Below are 18,360 nucleotides of genomic sequence, written 5' to 3' on the forward strand. Positions count from 1 at the left end.
GGCGCAGTGGCTCACGCCTGTAATCCCAGCACTTTGGGAGGCTGAGGTGGGTGGAACACCTGAGGAGTTCAAGACCAGCCTGGCCAATATGATGAAACCCCGTCTCTACTAAAAATACAAAAATTAGCTGGGCGTGATGGTGTGCACCTGTAGTCCCAGCTGCTTGGGAGGCTGAGGCAGGAGAATCGCTGGAACCCAAGAGGTGAAGGTTGCAGTCAGCTGAGATCGCGTCACTGCACTCCAGCCTGGGTGACAGAGTGAGACTCCACCTCAAAAAAAAAAAAAAAAAAAAGTTAGAAAGATTGAATAAGACCTAATATTTGCTAGCACAACAGGGTGAATATAGTAAAAAATAATTTATTTGTACCTTCAAAAATAACTAGATAAGTATAATTGGGTTGTTTGTAACACACAAAAAAATAAGTGCTTGAAGTGGTGGATACCCCATTTACCCTGATGTGATTATTTTGTATTGCAGGCCTCTATCAGAATATCTCATGTAACCCATAAATATATACACCTACTCTGTACCCACAAAAAGTTTTTAAAAAGAAAAATAAATAGCAACCGAAAAAAAAAAGAGAGGGAGAAAAGAAAAAAGAAAAAAAAAATCAAGTGCCTGTCTGGGTAGAATAAATTCTAAGGCCACAATGTTACTGACCATGGGTTTTTTGGCTCTCAGTGTATAGAAATTGACACAAGGCCAATAGTCTTCCCAAACATGCTTTACTGGAACTTACGCCCTGGCATAAGGGCCACAACAAAAGAGAGAGCGAATTCTCTGGCTTGCTGACTCCTTGGAAAAAACCGGTAGGGATTTTTTTATTAGGCAAAGCACAGGAATTGACGTCAGAGGCAGGATGTGCTGCTGGGCAAAGCATATGAGAAGTAGGGTATGCAGGTCAGCATTACTTGGTTGCAATGGTTATCTTGAGGAATGGGCCAACTGGTGGTCTGGCCAGTGGCAACAAGGCTGTAAATCAATTATTCAGCATTCCTTCCCAAGGTGGGACACCCCGCAACATTGTTTATCTCCTAAGGCCAGTTCCTGGAATTAAGTGAAAGGATGACTAATGGACATGTCGTCAGTGAGTTTGTGGTGTGGGTTTTGTGACCAGTGGGAATGCATGAAAGAATGCTTTAGCAGGGAGTGAGCTGAAGCCAAGCCCCATCCCTACTCTGTCTCAAAGTGAGTTCAGAAAAGGGGATTTAAAGAATTCTTTTTTTTTTTTTTTTGAGACAGAGTCTTGCTCTGTCGCCCAGACTGGAGTGCAGTGGCGCCATCTTGGCTCACTGCAAGCTCCGCCCCCCGGGTTCACGCCATTCTCCTGCCTCAGCCTCCCAAGTAGCTGGGACTGCAGGTGCCTACCACCAAGCCCAGCTAATTTTTTGTATTTTTTTTTTTAGTAGAGACGGGGTTTCACCATGTTAGCCAGGATGGTCTCGATCTCCTGACCTCGTGATCTGCCCGCCTTAGCCTCCCAAAGTGCTGGGATTACAGGCATGAGCCTCCGCCCCCGGCCTTAAATAATTCTTAAAGGAAGTAAAGTTAACTTTGAAAGAACTATCAGGATTTGGATTGACTGAAAGGAGTGGGGAGGCTTAGGGAGGAGGTGCTTGCCAGACACTGGGTCATGGCAGTGGTCGGTGAAGCTGCAGTTGCCTAGGGCAAGGATGGAGAGAGAGTCTGGGCATGAGGAGAGGGTCTCGGGATGTTTGGCTGGACTAGACTTTACAGAAAGCCTTATCCAGGCTTTTAAAATTACTCTTTCCAGACTTCATCTGAGACTCCTTTTTCAGCCAACATTCCTTAGCCCTGAATACATTTCCTATCCTCATCTTTCCCCTCTTTTTTTCCCTTTCTTTTACATGTTTAAATTTAAACCATTCTTCGTGACCCCTTTTCTTGGGAGATTCATGGCAAGAACGAGAAGAATGATGGTGCTTGTTAGGAGATGTCCTGTCTCTCTGAACTTTGGGGTCCTATGCATTAAATAATTTTCCTGACGAGCTCAAGTGCTCCCTCTGGTCTACAATCCCTGGCGGCTGGCCTTCATCCCTTGGGCAAGCATTGCATACAGCTCATGGCCCTCCCTCTACCATACCCTCCACCCCCGTTCGCCTAAGCTCCCTTCTCCGGGAATTTCATCACTTCCTAGAACAGCCAGAACATTTGTGGTCTATTTCTCGTTAGTGTTTAACCAACCATCTGTTCTAAAAGAAGGGCTGAACTGATGGAAGGAATGCTGTTAGCCTGAGATTCAGGAAGACAACTTCTGCAGGGTCACTCCCTGGCTTCTGGAGGAAAGAGAAGGAGGGCAGTGCTCCAGTGGTACAGAAGTGAGACATAATGGAATCAGGCTTCACCTCCAAGGACACCTATCTAAGCCATTTTAACCCTCGGGATTACCTAGAAAAATATTACAAGTTTGGTTCTAGGCACTCTGCAGAAAGCCAGATTCTTAAGCACCTTCTGAAAAATCTTTTCAAGATATTCTGCCTAGGTAAGTCTGTTGTCTGCATGTCTCCCCACTAATGTGAGTCATATAGATGGAGTCTCAGGGCACGACTGGGTTTTGTGTCTCTCGTCGTTGCTTCACAGCCCTTTTGGCATCACCCATTTATTTAACTAGGATAAAAACGAATATTGGTATAGCGATTCCACAGTTTACAAAGTGCTTTTCTATCCACTGTCTCACTTGATCAAGCAAAAGGAAACCAGAGGACCGGAGTGCTGTCCTGAGTCTACCTTGATTTGCTAGGCGACTTGAGGGAGACTTTTAGCCTCAAAGGGCCACTTAAGTGGAAATTCTAAAACAGTACCTATTCTGATCCTAACTCAAGGGAATGCTGTGAATATGCATGAGATAAAGACCTCCCAATATATGAAGAACTGGGTGATTTTTGGAGAAAGACATTATATACTCAATTTCTTTTTTAATTAACTTTCCTTGAAAGTATTGCTTAATAGTTTTTACATTCTCCATGTAACAGACTTTCTGGATCTGGTGTTCAGTCTGTACACCAGATGTAGATCTTTTTTACCTTCTCCTAGACCTTAAAATTCCTGGCAACATGCCTCCACCCTGGATTGGGGAATAAAAAATGAAAAGTTTTTTTTTCTTTTTTGACTTTAAATTTTATTAATGTTTGAGGTTTTTCAAACTGATGTGCTTTATTTAAAATTCAAGTGAGACATTTTTAGTCTTTCTGATATTTATATTTTCTTTGTCACTATGATGTAAATTACAGGGATTTGGGGAAAATATGGGATTTTTTTTTTTTTTGGAGATATAGATCTCACTCTGTTGCCCAGGCTGGATGGAGTGCAGGGATGTGATCACAGCTCATCATAGTCTCGAACTCCTGGACTCAAGGGATCCTTCTGCCTCAGCCTCTCCAATAACTAGGTCTTCAGGCACACGCCACCATGCCTAGCTAATTTTAAAATTTTTTTGTAGAGATGAGGTCTCACTATGTTGTCCAGGCTGGTCTCATCCTCCAGGCCTCAAGTGATCCTCCTGCCTTGGCCTTCCAGAGTATTGGGACTGTAGGCATGAGCCACTGTGCCTGGCCCAGAAAAGATGTTTTAAAAAAACATTTTGAGGGAAAAGTTGTGAACAGTAGTGGTCTGTCTTTGAGGATCGCCAGTACAGTCCCAGGGAAGACAATGTAAATTTGACTCTGCCCACTGCCATGAGATGCCTGACCTCTCCTCTTTGTTCCTCCCACTAACCCAGACGGTGTGAAGGGAGACCTGCTGATTGACATCGGCTCTGGCCCCACTATCTATCAGCTCCTCTCCGCTTGTGAATCCTTTAAGGAGATCGTCGTCACTGACTACTCAGACCAGAACCTGCAGGAGCTGGAGAAGTGGCTGAAGAAAGAGCCAGAGGCCTTTGACTGGTCCCCAGTGGTGACCTATGTGTGTGATCTTGAAGGGAACAGGTAGAGAAACTGGTGTCTACTTCTTGGCTTTTGAAGGTACCTGAGTGATGGTTGGCAAAAGCAACAGACAGATAGGGACCAAAGAGAAATCCAAATGGAGAATGAGTGGTAACGAGAGAGCGAGAGCAAGAGAGATGAGATAGGCCCATGTGTGTGCGTGTTTGTAAATTTGTGTATGTGCACGTGCATGTGTGCACCAGAGTAATGGAAGACACAGGGAGAGGGTTGAAGAAATGGATACTGAGCAAAGAGGAGTAAACCCCCAAATTTTCCAGGCCTGTGGGGACAAGAGCAGTGTGCAGTCAAGTACCTTGGGACCTAGGTTTAGGACAGCTGCAAGTAAAAGGCTAACCCAGCTTCTCACCAGCAGCTTTTGGATGTCAGTGCTTGTCCCTCGCCTCACTGCCATGCTGCTGTAGCCATCCAAGCCTATAGAACTTGGCTGTGAGTGTGGCTAATGCTGACATCACCAGATACAACCAAAATCTGACTAGGTTTTTAAACTGAGGTAAGAAACATAAAGGAATTACTTGAAAAGAATTTATTAATCACCATCCATGAAAGTAGACTTTGTATACTCACAACTAATGGTCAAGATCTTACACTACCACATCTACACGTAAATTTATGCAAATGAACCTCATTTGTTCATGTAAATTTTAATTTCTTCCAACACGAGAAATTGGCAATAGCCTATTAGCCAGAGGTAGCCACGCCTGCAATTCACTGTCTTTCTCATATCCTTATGCACTTCCATCTTCTGCTGATTGTCTGACAATATCCAGTCTATTCCCCAACTGACCATTCACTCCTGGAGCAACATTTCTCTGCTGCTATGCATATTGCTGAGACCCCACAGACTTCTTTGCAAGCTGCATAAAAAGATGAATGTATGCAATTATAGTATCTGCAAATAAAAATAGGTTTTGTTCTTCTATTCCAACTTTACACTTTTTATTTATTTTTCTGTCCTTATTATGTTGACAAAAACTTTCAATACAATATTGAATAGAAATGATGACAGCAGACCTCTGTGCCTTATTCCATATTCTAGGATAAAAAATGTTCAATGATTTATCATTAAGTATATTAACTATTGGTTTTTCATAGATATTATTTATCAGACTAAGTTCTGCATTCCTAGCTTTTTTGAAATTTTAATCAAATGTTGAATTTTTTCAAAATTTGTTTGCATTTATTAAGATGGTCTTATGATTTTCCTCCTGTATTCTGAAAATGTGAATTACATTGGAAAATTTTGAATGTTACACCAAAGTGGCATAAACTACTTGGTCATGAAGTATAATTGAGCTATAATTTTCTTCTAGTGTGCTTCACAAATTTTGATATCAGCATGATGCTGGAGTCATAAAATGAGTTGGGAGTGATATCCCCTCTTCCATTTTCTGAAAGAGTTTGAGTATTATTAGTATAATTTCCTTCTTAAATGATTGATAGCATTTACCAGTGAAGCCAGGTGAATCTGAAATTTTTGTGCGTGAGAAGACTTTATTAAAAACAGTATTTCTTTAATGGTTACTTGGATTTTCCGTTTGTTCTTTTGTCTGTTTTGGTAAGTGGTATTTTTCAAGAAGTTTGTCCTTTTTATCTTGGTTGTCAACTTTATTGGCATTTTTTTTTTTTTTACAATATCCTTTTAATACCTTGTTATGTCTGTAGGATCTGTAGTGATCTCTCCTCTTTCATTCTTGATATTGGTAATTTGTCTTGTTTTCTTTCTGTTGTCTTGATCAACCTTGCTACAGATTGATCATTTTATTAATCTTTTCCAAAAACCAACTTTTGGCTTTGTTGATTTTTCTCTATTGTCTGTCCATTTTCTATTTCATTGCTTTCTGCTCTTATTTTTGATCACTTTCTTTCTTCTAGTTATTTTAATTTTAATTCTTTTCTAGTTTTTTTTTTCTAGCTTTCTAAAATGTCTTGTTTTTAATTCTTCTTTTAGCTTCTGAAGTTGGAAACTTATATCATTTATTTCACATATCTCTTTTTCTAATGTAGGTATTTAATGCTGCAAATTTCCTTTAGCACTGTTTTAACTGCGTCCCATGATTCTTGTATGTGGTATTTTTATTATTTTCAAATTCAGCATATTGTCTCATTTCCTTTGTAATTTCTTTTTTGACCATGAATTATTTAGAATTATATTGCTTAATTTCCAAAGTATTGGGATTTTTCTAGCTATCTTATTGTTATTGCTTTCAAATTAAATTTTGTTGTAGTCAGAGATTTATTTTGTGGCTCTGCATATGGTCTATCTCAGTAAATGTTCTATGTGCTTTCTACATTGAAAAGAGTGTGTATTGTTCAGTTGTAGATATAGTTTCTATAAATATCAGTCTGTTGGACATTGCATTTTTGGCAGTAAATTTCTGCATTCTTATCCTTATCCTTGTGCTAGATCCTGTGGCTTTAATTATTTTAAGAATGATAATGATCCTATGCAACTCATGTCTTTCCTGCATCTTCAAGTAGCTTTATCAACCTACAACCTATTTCCTTCAAGATGATTTCTTCTTTATCTGAAGTTTTTTCTTGTGCTAAAGGCTGCCAAAGACGTATGTACTGTCTCCTGTTCTTCTACCTCTGCATTTAAATACCACTCATTTTAAATTAGCTGGCCATAGTGGTGCACACCCGTATTCCCAGCTACTGGGGAGGCTGAGGAGAGAGGATCACTTGAGCTTGGGAGATCGAGGCTGCAGTGAGCTGTGGTCACATTCCAGACTGGCTGGCAGAGTGACACTCTGTCTCAAAAATAATAAAAAATAATAATAAAAATAAATAACCCTCATTTTTACAACTATCCAAAAAAGTCGTAAGAAAGTCAAACACTAAGATACAACTACTCAACCTTATACAATGAACAGAGGAAAATGAGCTCTTTCCTTAAGAAATTGTAGAAGCTGCATTACTTAACCTATGGTTCCTGGAACTTGGAATGCATAGCTTAGGCTTGTGGTCCCTGGACTAGTAGTTTTGACAACACGTGGGAGCTTTTAGAAATGCAGGCTGTCAGGCCCCACTAGCTACCTACAGAATCAGAACCTTCACTGTAAGATCTGCTAAGGGTGGTATGCACATTACAGTAGAAGAAGCACTGGTGTCTGGAGCAGGGCTTCCCTCTAGGTATGCCAGGGCACACACACAGGTGGGTGGGAATCAGTTGCAGGCGTGCTGTCCAAGCTGTTTTCCTTGGCCCTCTTGACAGCAGGTGGGGCATGGAGCACCTCCTGGTTGCTTCTGTAGAGAGTGGCTCCTCCTTTTTTTTTTTAAATTTTTTATTATACTTTAAGTTCTAGGGTACATGTGCACAACGTGCAGGTTTGTTACTTATGTATACATGTGCCATGTTGGTGTGCTGCACCCATTAACTCATCATTTACATTAGGTATATCTCCCAATGCTATCCATGCCCCCTCCCCCCACCCCACGACAGGCCCCGGTGTGTGATGTTCCCCTTCCTGTGTCCATGTGTTCTCATTGTTCAATTCCCACCTATGAGTGAGAACGTGTGGTGTTTGGTTTTCTCTTCTTGCGATAGTTTGCTCAGAATGATGGTTTCCAGCTTCATCCATGTCCCTACAAAGGACATGAACTCATCATTTTTTATGGCTGCATAGTATTCCATGGTGTAGATGTGCCACATTTTCTTAATCCAGTCTATCATTGTTGGACATTTGGGTTGGTTCCAAGTCTTTGCTATTGTGAATAGTGCCACAATAAACATATGTGTGCATGTGTCTTTATAGCAGCACAATTTATAATCCTTTGGGTATATACCCAGTAATGGGATGGCTGGGTCAAATGGTATTTCTAGTTCTAGATCCCTGAGGAATCACCACACTGACTTCCACAATGGTTGAACTAGTTTACAGTCCTACCAACAATGTAAAAGTGTTCCTATTTCTCCACATCCTCTCCAGCACCTGTTGTTTCCTGACTTTTTAATGATCACCATTCAAAGTGGTGTGAGATGGTGTCTCATTGTGGTTTTAATTTACATTTCTCTGATGACCAGTGATGGTGAGCATTTTTTCATGTGTCTGTTGGCTGCATAAATGTCTTCTTCTGAGAAGTGTCTGTTCATATCCTTTGCCCACTTTTTGATGGGGTTGTTTGATTTTTTCTTGTAAATTTGTTTAAGTTCTTTGTAGATTCTGGATATTAGCCCTTTGTCAGATGGGTAGATTGTAAAATTTCTCTCCCATTCTGTAGGTTGCCTGTTCACTCTGATGCTAGTTTCTTTTGCTGGCAGAAGCTCTTTAATTTAATTAGATCTCATTTGTCAATTTTGGCTTTTGTTGCTATTGCTTTTGCTGTTTTAGTCATGAAGTCCTTGCCCATGCCTATGGCCTGAATGGTATTCCCTAGGTTTTCTTCTAGGGTTTTTATGGTTTTAGATCTAACATTTAAGTCTTTAATCCATCTTGAATTAATTTTTGCATAAGGTGTAAGGAAGGGATCCAGTTTCAACTTTCTACATATGGCTAGCCAGTTTTCCCAGCACCATTTATTAAATAGAGAATCCTTTCCCTATTTCTTGTTTTTGTCAGGTTTGTCAAAGATGAGATGGTTGTAGATGTGTGGTATTATTTCTGAGGGCTCTGTTCTGTTCCATTGTTCTACATTTCTGTTTTGGTACCAGTACCATGCTGTTTTGGTTACTGTAGCCTTGTAGTACAGTTTGAAGTCAGGTAGTGTGCTCCTCTTAACCTCAGCATACCTGACAGAAGAAAGCTTAGGCCCCTGTCGAGGTGGCAGTTCTCTGAGGTAAATGCTCTCTGTGCAAAGACCTCCATTTCTATTTAAAAAGATGTTTGTATGTTGTCCAAAAATAGACACAGTTGTGCCAAATGTGTTCCACAAACTAGTGAACCACTTCTATTCCAAAGCATCTCTGGACTTTCACAGCTTGCAAAAGGATATTGATAAGCTTTTTCAAAACCAGGATCTTGATGATCATGATGATTGTTTCAGTGATACCTAGGAAACATTCCCGCCTTTTACAAGGATGCCTCTCTCTTAAATAGGTGCTCTTGCCACCTTATCTCCCCAGGAAAATTCACAGGGCAGGTTAAGAAACCTTCAACTAGCTATTTCCTCAATTGTAAACATTTCTACTCACAGGTCTCAGAGCACTTCAAACTCAGTGTGTCCAAAACAGAGCTACTATCTGCTCCAGATCTGCTTTATTTCTGGTATTCTTAGCTCCTTGAATGGCACCATCATATAATAAATTGGACAAGCCAGAACCTGGAAGTCAATTTGTCCTTTCCCTCTCTGTCATGTTCCATATCTAACTTAACATCAAGCTCTGTCCATTTTACTTCCTGACTTCCTCTGTAACCCATTTCTTCCCATGTTTACCATCACCTGGTCTCAGCTACCCCTGTCTCCCTCCTGACTGGCCTCCCACTTCCACTCTTGCCCCTCCACTCAATTCTTTGCTGTTCTGCAGCCCAAGTGACCCTCTCAAAATGTAAATCTGATCATGTCACTCTCCTCCTTAGTGCTCCCTAGTGACTCTCCAGAGCTTTTGGAATGAAAAGCAAAATTCCTGTCATGGTCCACAAAGCCCTGCCTAGTCTGGCTCCTGCCAACCTGTTTCCCCACAATCCAGCCACGTTGGCTCTCTCCTCCTGTGTTTCCTGCCACCACGTGGCCTTTGCACTTGCGGTTTCCTCTTACTGGAATTTCCTCCCGCCCTCCCTGCTTGCTTCAGTCTGGTTAACTCCTACATATTTATCCTCTATATCTCTGCTTGCCCGACTCCTTTTTGGAGGAGCTTTTCCTGATCCTCTAGGTCAAGGGGAGCTCCCAACATCTCCCCATTAGTGCCATGCTCCTTTCCTTCCTTGCATTTGTCAGTTTTAATTTCCACTTCTATGAGTGATCACTGGGTTAATGCTTTCTCCCGCCACCCACCCGTCTACAATCTCCATGAGGTTAGAATCTGTTTCTCATTTGTTCATCCTTGTGTCCCCAGTGCCCAGCCTATTTCCTGAACATAATAGAGGTTCAAAACATATTTGGAAAATACATGAATACTCACATTTTGCTTTTCAGACTTTTCCTCCTAGAATATCATTCACCTGATTCGGGTGTGGGGTGTGGTCTCTATCAAAGATGCACTAATGATTATTCCTTGCCCGTACAATTCTCACAGTGACCTCCAAGCTTACTTAGCCTTGATTTCCTTGACCTGTTTTGATGGTTCTTTCTCAGGAGAGCCTGCAGGAACTTCTGAGGATGGGGCTTTGGGGATGTGAGGACAGTGAAAAACAGCTTGTCAGGGAGATTCTGATGCACTGCCAGCCTTGCTGAGACAGGGCAGGAGGAACCACCTCTAAATCTCAGGATAGTTCACCTGGAATGTGGGAAGACATTCTCAGAAAGGGTTCTTCCTGGGGCCCTCCTCTTCATCCTTTCTTGCCTCCCTCCCTTCCTCCCCATACCCCTCAGGCTTTTATAGATGCATATTTACAGAGGACAGGGCTACCTTTTTTTTGCATATTGATTCATTTGAAAGGGCAGACCTTTAGAACTAAAGAAATGGCCACACCACTGTTAGCTTTCTGCAAAACAGCATAGCACTTTGCCGGTGTGTGTTTATTACCTACCCCATGAGCTAAACGTGAGGCAAAGTAGTAATTGGCTGGGTCTCCGGTGAGTCCATTTCCCTGCGTTGCCCCGAGGTGTATGCAGGCTTTACACAGCTACCTTGGCAACTGACTTCCCCAATGTTTGCTGTGTGTCCAAGGACAAGCAGGGATCTATGACACTGGGTGTTTCTAGCAAATTTCCCTCTCAAATTGGCACATTCTCTGTGAGCTTTGGAGACTTCACAGTGTGGCTCACAGTTTGGGAACAATTTGCGTCATCATCTGACTGGTAAGTTCTAGTTCTGTGGTAACTCAAGTGTTTCAAATAGCTTAATACGCAATAGGGCACGGAGGTTCGTTCTGCTTCTGTTGGAATCAAACACACATTTACACAATATTCCCGTTACACAGGATCATCCCGAAACACATCCCCCAGAACACTATGTTGTCACTACTCTACCTTTTGGTATACACTTTATTATTATTCCTATCTGCAGATAGGTTACTTAAGTTTTTCTGCTCTAGATTAGTTTGTCTATTCAAATACATGTTTCTCACACACTTCTACAGTGTTTTTTTTGTTGTTGTTGTTATTCTTAAAGTGTTCTATGAAAACTTCCATGTTGTATCAAGGCTGGGTGGTAGCTTTGTAAATAGTTTCCCACCTTAGAATGACTGTCTGCTTTGTCCAGGACTGCAAGGAGGACTTAGAATATGGGATTTTTCAGTGCTAAAACTAGAAAAGTCTGAGACAAATCAGGACAAAGTGGTCACCCTGCTACCATTTCTAGCCTTGATAAAGGAGCAGGTAGATCCAACCAAGGATATTTTTTGTTTTCTATGTAGATACCAGTTTAGTGGTTGGTAGGAATTCCCCCAAATCAACACCTTGCTAAGCTCATCTCTCTCTCTCTCTCTCTTTTAATATAACAGCTTATTGAGATATAACTCACATACCACACAATTAATGCACCCATTTAAATTGCGAAATTCAGTAGTTTTTAGTATACTTTCAGAGTTGTGCAACCTTCATCACAATCAATTTTACAACATTTTCATAATTCTCAAAAGAAATCGTGTACCCATTAGCAGCCACTCCCATTTCTCTCCAAATCCCTCAGCTCCTGGCAACCACTGGTCTGCTTTCAGTCTCTGTAGCTTTGCCTTTTCTGGACATTTCATATAAATGGAATCATACAATATGTGGCCTTTTGGTTCTGGCTTTTTTCATTTAACCTATGTCTAGAAGGTCCATCCATGTTGTAGCATGTGTCAGAATTTCATTTCTTTTTGTTGCCAAATAATATTCCATTGTATGTATATATCGCATTTTATTTACCTATTCAGAAGTTGACGGTTGCATTGTTTGCACCTTTTAGCTGTTTATAAACATTCTTTACAAGTTTTTGTATGGATATATGTTTTCATTTCTCTTGGGTATATACCTAGACAGATTTCCTGGGTCATGTGGTAACTCTATATTTAACCTTTTAAGGAACTGCCAGACTGTTTTCCAAAGTAACTGGACTATTTTACATTGTCAGCAGCAGCGTATGTAGGTTCCAGTTTCTGCATATCCTTGCCGACACTTGGTATTATCTGTCTTTTTTATTATAGCCGTCATAGTGATGTGAAGTGGTATCTCATGGTTTTTTTTGATTTGCATTTCTCTGATGACTGACAATGTTGAGCATCTTTTCATCTGCTAATTGCTAAGCTCCTTAAATGGAAAATTATAGCAAGCATAAAGCATGTTTGCAACGAAGTGATTATATTCGCTAGGATTAAGATTTTAAGTGAATATTTAAGATGCCCATGACTAGTGTCCACTCTCTCAAATCAAGTTTTATTTAAACCATTGACTTTTCCTCATAACTAGAAATGGTCCCAGTGAAAGTCTCCCTCACTTGCTGGAATGTGGGGCCATCTCTGCTGTCTGTCAAGCCTTGATGCCCAAGTGGCCATTTTCTCCTGGAGTCTGCATCAGATGGTGGAGTGTGTGTTTCCTGAGTGTGAGACTGGATCTGCTCCACAATGCTTTGCTGGTTAACTCCTTCCAAGAGTGCAATACCCAGGGGTCACTCCTACTCTTAGTGCTCTGGGGCCTGGGCCCTTAACACACTCAATGTTTCTTCCCCTTTTCTCACTTATCTGATCTTCTGCTACTTCTTTCTCCTTTGTCTGCCCCTGCTCTCTGGTTTCTCTTGTGCACTCTGTTTATTTAATTTTGATCATTTGTTTGTTTGTTCCTTTCTTCCTCCTTTAACAAATTCAAATAGGATACAAGCCACTCTGTCCCATCTCCTGCCCTTGCCTTCTCTTCTTTCATTCTTTTATTAACTGATTTTTCTCTTGAGAAATCACCACTGGGCCAGGTGTGGTGGTGGCTCATGCCTGCAATTCCAGCAGTTTGAGAGGCTGAGGCAGGAGGATCACTTGAGGCCAGAAGTTCGAGACCAGCCTGGCAACATAGGGAGACCCTGTCTCTATAAAACATAAAAAAATTAGCCTGGTATGGTGGTGCAAGCCTGTAATCCCAGTGCTTTGGGAGGCTGAGGTGGGAGGATCCCTTGAGCCCAGGAGTTTGAGGCTGCAGTGAGCTGTGATGGCGCCACTGAGCTCCATCCTGTGCAACAGAACAGGACCCTGTCTCTAGAAACAAAACAAAACAAAAAACCCAAAACATGCCATTGATTTGGCAGAAAAGGACAGGGTTCCTGGCAAGGCTACCAAAAACATGATCTCTGTCAGAAAACATACTATCTGCAATATTTGTTGGAATCTGAGAATGGGAAATGTAGCTTTCTTCTCTCCAGGAGTGCCCTGTTCACAGCTGTGGGATAATGATCAATAGTTCCTAAAAATATCTATGGAAGACCTCATCACTCTTATTGATCAGCAACTACTGCAAAGATAATGTTTCAGCATTTGAAACCCCTTATTATTAATACTTATTCTGTATGGGTCAAGTAGCCGCTAATTTACAGTTTGGCAGATGGATCAAGTATAATAATAATAACATATAAATACTAATAAATGAGCCAGTATAGTATAAGTGAGTACTATACTAAGCAGTGAAGGAAGAATAATTTCATGGAGGGAAGTCCACGGTAGAAGCAGGCTGCTAGGTATTATTATCATTTTCACATACTATTCACTTTATGAAGAGATTTAACATAGCTCAGGGTAATATGGTCTCATTCAAATGCCAAAATGACCCCTCAGTTCTTCTTTCTCTCCTTTCCCGATAGAGGTGGCCCTAAGGACACACATCTGGGACAATACGGCCATTTTTAGCCTTGACCCAAGAGATCTGGGTTCCCCATGACTGGAGTGGAAAACAATGTCTGTGGGTTTGTGTTTTTCAGAGTCAAGGGTCCAGAGAAGGAGGAGAAGTTGAGACAGGCGGTCAAGCAGGTGCTGAAGTGTGATGTGACTCAGAGCCAGCCACTGGGGGCCGTCCCCTTACCCCCGGCTGACTGCGTGCTCAGCACACTGTGTCTGGATGCCGCCTGCCCAGACCTCCCCACCTACTGCAGGGCGCTCAGGAACCTCGGCAGCCTACTGAAGCCAGGGGGCTTCCTGGTGATTATGGATGCGCTGAAGAGCAGCTACTACATGATTGGTGAGCAGAAGTTCTCCAGCCTCCCCCTGGGCCGGGAGGCAGTAGAGGCTGCTGTGAAAGAGGCTGGCTACACAATCGAATGGTTTGAGGTGATCTCGCAAAGTTATTCTTCCACCATGGCCAACAACGAAGGACTTTTCTCCCTGGTGGGGAGGAAGCTGAGCAGACCCCTGTGATGCCTGTGACTTCAATTAAAGCAATTCCTTTGACCTGTCCAGTTGACTTAGTCCTTGTTTCTAACTGCCAAGTCATGTGCTGAGTAGAGGCTCAGTGGTTGGGGCCCAATGGTTCATCTAGGATGGGACTAGAGAGGTCAGTCTACAAGCAATCCATTGACCACTTACTTGGTGCTGCACACAAATGTTGGTGCTATGGGACCCAAAGATGAGCAATTAGTATTCCAGTCTTCATTGCCTGTGCTTACAAAAGAAGACCTCACTTCCCTAAACATCTAGTTATGGCGGCTCAAGCCCATACCTGCCTACAGAGAAGTGTCTGTAGTTACTCACTATTAGTTTCCTAAGGGGGCACTGCTGGCTCCTTCTCTCCCAGGAATGGGCTTCTCCTATTCTTTAACTCTTGCCTTCTCCCTGGAGAGGCTACCAAACCCTGGCCTCTGCCGCTGTTCAGGCTGCCCTGTGGGTATAGTTGTTTGCTAGACTCCACTCTGGCCTCAGGGGCCAGAGAACAGCTGTCCAGCATTTCTGTTCATCCCAGCAATCCAAAAAAAAATTTTTTTAAGCTACAAAGATCACTCCATTTTCAAATTCAGACTCTGCCACTTATTAGCTGTTTCTCATTAGGCAAGTTATATAACCTTGCAGTGCCTCACTTTCCTCATCTATAAAATGAGATTAAAATAGTCTTTTTATTAAGAGAATTAAAGTGAATTGTGGCCAGGCACTGTGGCTCATGCCTGTAATCCCAGCGCTTTGGGAGGCTGAGGCAGACAGATTGCTTGAGCTCAGGAGTTCGAGACTGGCCTGGGTAACATGCAAAAACCCTGTCTGTATTAAAAATACAAAAAAATTAGCTAGGTGTGGCGGCATATGCCTGTGGTCCCAGCTACTCAGGAGGCTGAAGTGGGAGGATGGCTTGAGCCCGGGAGGTGGAGGTTGCAATGAACTGAGATCGCACCACTGTGTTCCAGACAGAGTGCGATGCTGTCTCGAAAAAAGTAAAATAATAAATAAATAATAAATAAAATAAAATAAAGTGAATTGTTACATGTAAAGGACCTAGAATATTGCATGGTGCTTGATAAACATTCAGTAAATGTTAGTTACAATCATTATTATTATACGCATCATCGTCAATATTAGTTGCCAAAGCAGCTGAGAAAAGATGGCTTATTCTCCAATCAGGAGAGAGGATTCCTGTTCTCGGCTACAGGCACTGGACTCTTTACTGGCATTGCCTTTGAGAGAGGCTGTGATACAACTCAGTTTCTATACCACATGCTGCCAATTCCTTTTTGATTTAAGAAATCTCTAGCAAACATTTAGCACTCTCCAAGCATCTTTCTTTCACGCACCAGGCACAAGAATGAAAATGAAATCCCAGTGTCAGCTGACTCAACAGCCCTCATCTTCATAGTCCCAGAAACACCCTAAGTGCTCCCAGGTCCTTCCAAGGGCAGTAGTGTACCTGCACCAGCAGTCCCTATCCAGAATCTCCCTGTTGAGGCTCTCCTGCTCAGGCTGTGATGCTGGGGCCCCTGAGCCCAGCCTGAGGATGCTGGAAAGGGACCAATATGCCCTCTTTTGAGAAGGATACTGCCCATGCCTAACACTCTGCTTTAGATGCCTCAGAGCCATCCTGGTTTCCTCCCAGAGTGGTAAGAAACACTTTTCATTTATTCCAGGGATTGGTAAACTTTTCCTGTCAAGGCCCAGATAGTAAATATTTCTGGCTTTGTGGGTTATACAGTCTTAATTGCAGCTACTCAACTCTGCAGTTGTAGCAGAAGCAGCTACAGCAGTATATAACAAATGTGCGTGTTTGTGTTCCAATAAAACTTTATTTATAAAAACAGATGGATGGATAGATTAGGCCCAAGGGTTGTAGTTTGTAGACCCCTGATCTAGACCCTTAAGTAGCCTTGTTTGTGCCTGAAGTTTACAGATGATCCCCAACTTATTTTTATTTTATTTTTTTGAGATGGAGTCTCTCTCTGGAGCCCAGGTTGGAGTACAGTGGCAAGATCTTGGCTTACTGCAACCTCCACATTCCGGGTTCAAGTAATTCTCCCGCCTCAGCTTCCTGAGTAGCTGGGATTACAGGCGTGTGCCACCATGCCCAGCTAATTTTTGTATTTTGTATGTTAGCCATGTTGGCAAGGCTGGCCTCAACCTCCTGACCTCAAGTGATCTGCCTACCTCAGCCTCCCAAAGTGCTGGGATTACAGGAGTGAGCCACCGTGCCCGAACCCCAACTTATGTTTGACTTACAATGTTTGGGCTTTATGATGGTGCAAATGTTATATGCATTCAGTAGAAATTGTACTTCAAATTTTGAATTTTGATCTTTTATTTTTATTGTTACAAAATTGGCTTTGTGTTTGATGATGTTGCCCAGTTTTTGGCTAATGAAAGAGTTCTGAGCATATTTAAGGTAGGCTAGGCTAAACTATGATGTTCGATACATTAGGTGCATTAAATTTATTTTGGACTTATGATATTCTCAACTTATGATGGGTTATTGGGCTGTTACCTCATCATCTGCCGAGGACCATCTGTATACATTTTCTTGTGAACAGTCTGGTCAGTTTCTTCTTATAGGAGCTCAAGGCAAGTCCAAGGGGCTGGACAAAAAATAGGCAGAATATGGTTTCTTCTGTGCTCCATCCCTGCTGTAGCACTCTCTTTCTTGCTCAATCTCCCAATCAAAACTCCTGCTTCCAAATGGCATGAACCTGGGAGGCAGAACTTGTAGTGAGCCGAGATCGCACCACAACACTCCAGCCTGGGCCTGGGTGACAAAGCGAGACTCCATCTGAAAAAAAACAAAAAACAAAAAAAAGAAACTCCTCCTTCCTCCCCTAGTTTGAAGCATTCAATAAATACAAACAGAAAATCAGAAAACAAGGGTAGTGGGGGATGGCAGATGAAGTGTTACCTACACTAATATTTCTCAAACTGCAAGTTGCCATTCATCAATGTATCATAAAATCAATTTGGTGCACCAAATCCACATTTTAAAAATGAATAGAGAATAAACTAGAAAACAGAATCTCAGATATTAGCACTGCATGTGGTATATTATTTTGGGAAATTTCGTTTCCATTTTACAGACATCTGTCTATCTGCACACATGTGCATATTTGTTACTGGATCATGATATAACATGCATTTGTTACTCTAGTTTGTGATTTTTAAAACGTTTGAAAGCCACTGGGCTGTTCTTTGGGCTCTGGGACTCTGCTCTGATAACCAACATTTTTCTTTCCCACGGAGATGAAAGACATAGCCCCTGTTCTTAAAGAACTGCAAGTCGTGGGGAGAAATCGACATGCAAACAGTTAAGACACAGCAAGACAAGGGCTCTGAGATGCGTAAGCACAGGGTGCTAAGGGGGAGGATGGGAAGAAAGGTGGCATTTGCTCTGGGCCTTGCAGACTGAATAGGGGTGTGTTTGGCAACCGAGAGGAAAAGGGCAGTCTAGGGAACAACGTGTACGAAGACATGAAATGACTCCTCCTCCTGGTAGCAGCCTCCTCACAGGTCTATTCTCCGACGGAAGCCGGGACCTAAGTAAATATTTGGCTTCTGGTTTTTCATTTGCTTTCCTTGAAATCAAACAGACCGACCAAGTCATGAGCAAACAAGGACTAGGGTTATTCTGGTCCTAACTTGTAAATCTCTTTGACCGCTGACCCAGCTCCGGTTTTTTAAGGTCCTACTTTCTGGGGAAATGTTCAACAGTCTCACTTTAAGCAAACCTTTGTGATGCAGGAAGCTGCAAGTCTCTGTGTAACATCCTGGGGAAAGAGTGGAGAGAAGAAAGCTATTAAAAAGGTCGTTAACCCATTTGGTGTCATGCAGCTCAGTCTTCGTGATTCCCATCATCTGGCTGTCAAAAGTAATAAAAGATGTCCATGGTACAACTTACTGGGCTGAGCTTTAAAAGCTATAACTGCCCCCTCTAATTTTAGTCTCAGCC

General features: G+C 42.1%; 1 protein-coding gene across 1 annotated transcript; it reads left to right on the forward strand.

The window, feature by feature from the left end:
- The first annotated feature begins 1,340 nt into the window (after nucleotides 1–1,340).
- Nucleotides 1,341–14,414, forward strand: NNMT (nicotinamide N-methyltransferase). Its single transcript, XM_001150091.5, has 3 exons — nucleotides 1,341–2,504; nucleotides 3,741–3,948; nucleotides 13,943–14,414. The coding sequence occupies exons 1-3, from the start codon at nucleotides 2,351–2,353 to the stop codon at nucleotides 14,373–14,375; spliced, it is 795 nt and encodes a 264-aa protein (XP_001150091.1). The 5' UTR covers nucleotides 1,341–2,350; the 3' UTR covers nucleotides 14,376–14,414.
- The last annotated feature ends 3,946 nt before the right edge of the window (nucleotides 14,415–18,360 follow it).

Source organism: Pan troglodytes, chromosome 9, assembly GCF_028858775.2.
Source record: "Pan troglodytes isolate AG18354 chromosome 9, NHGRI_mPanTro3-v2.0_pri, whole genome shotgun sequence".
In the NCBI taxonomy this organism is placed as follows: Eukaryota; Metazoa; Chordata; class Mammalia; order Primates; family Hominidae; genus Pan; species Pan troglodytes.

Coding starts and splice junctions, on each gene's coding strand:
- NNMT (XM_001150091.5), top strand. CDS start 2,351: ATGGAATCAGGCTTCACCTCCAAGGACACCTATCTAAGCCATTTTAAC. Junction 2,505..3,740: donor TTTCAAGATATTCTGCCTAG/GTAAGTCTGTTG, acceptor CCACTAACCCAG/ACGGTGTGAAGGGAGACCTG. Junction 3,949..13,942: donor TGTGATCTTGAAGGGAACAG/GTAGAGAAACTG, acceptor TGTGTTTTTCAG/AGTCAAGGGTCCAGAGAAGG.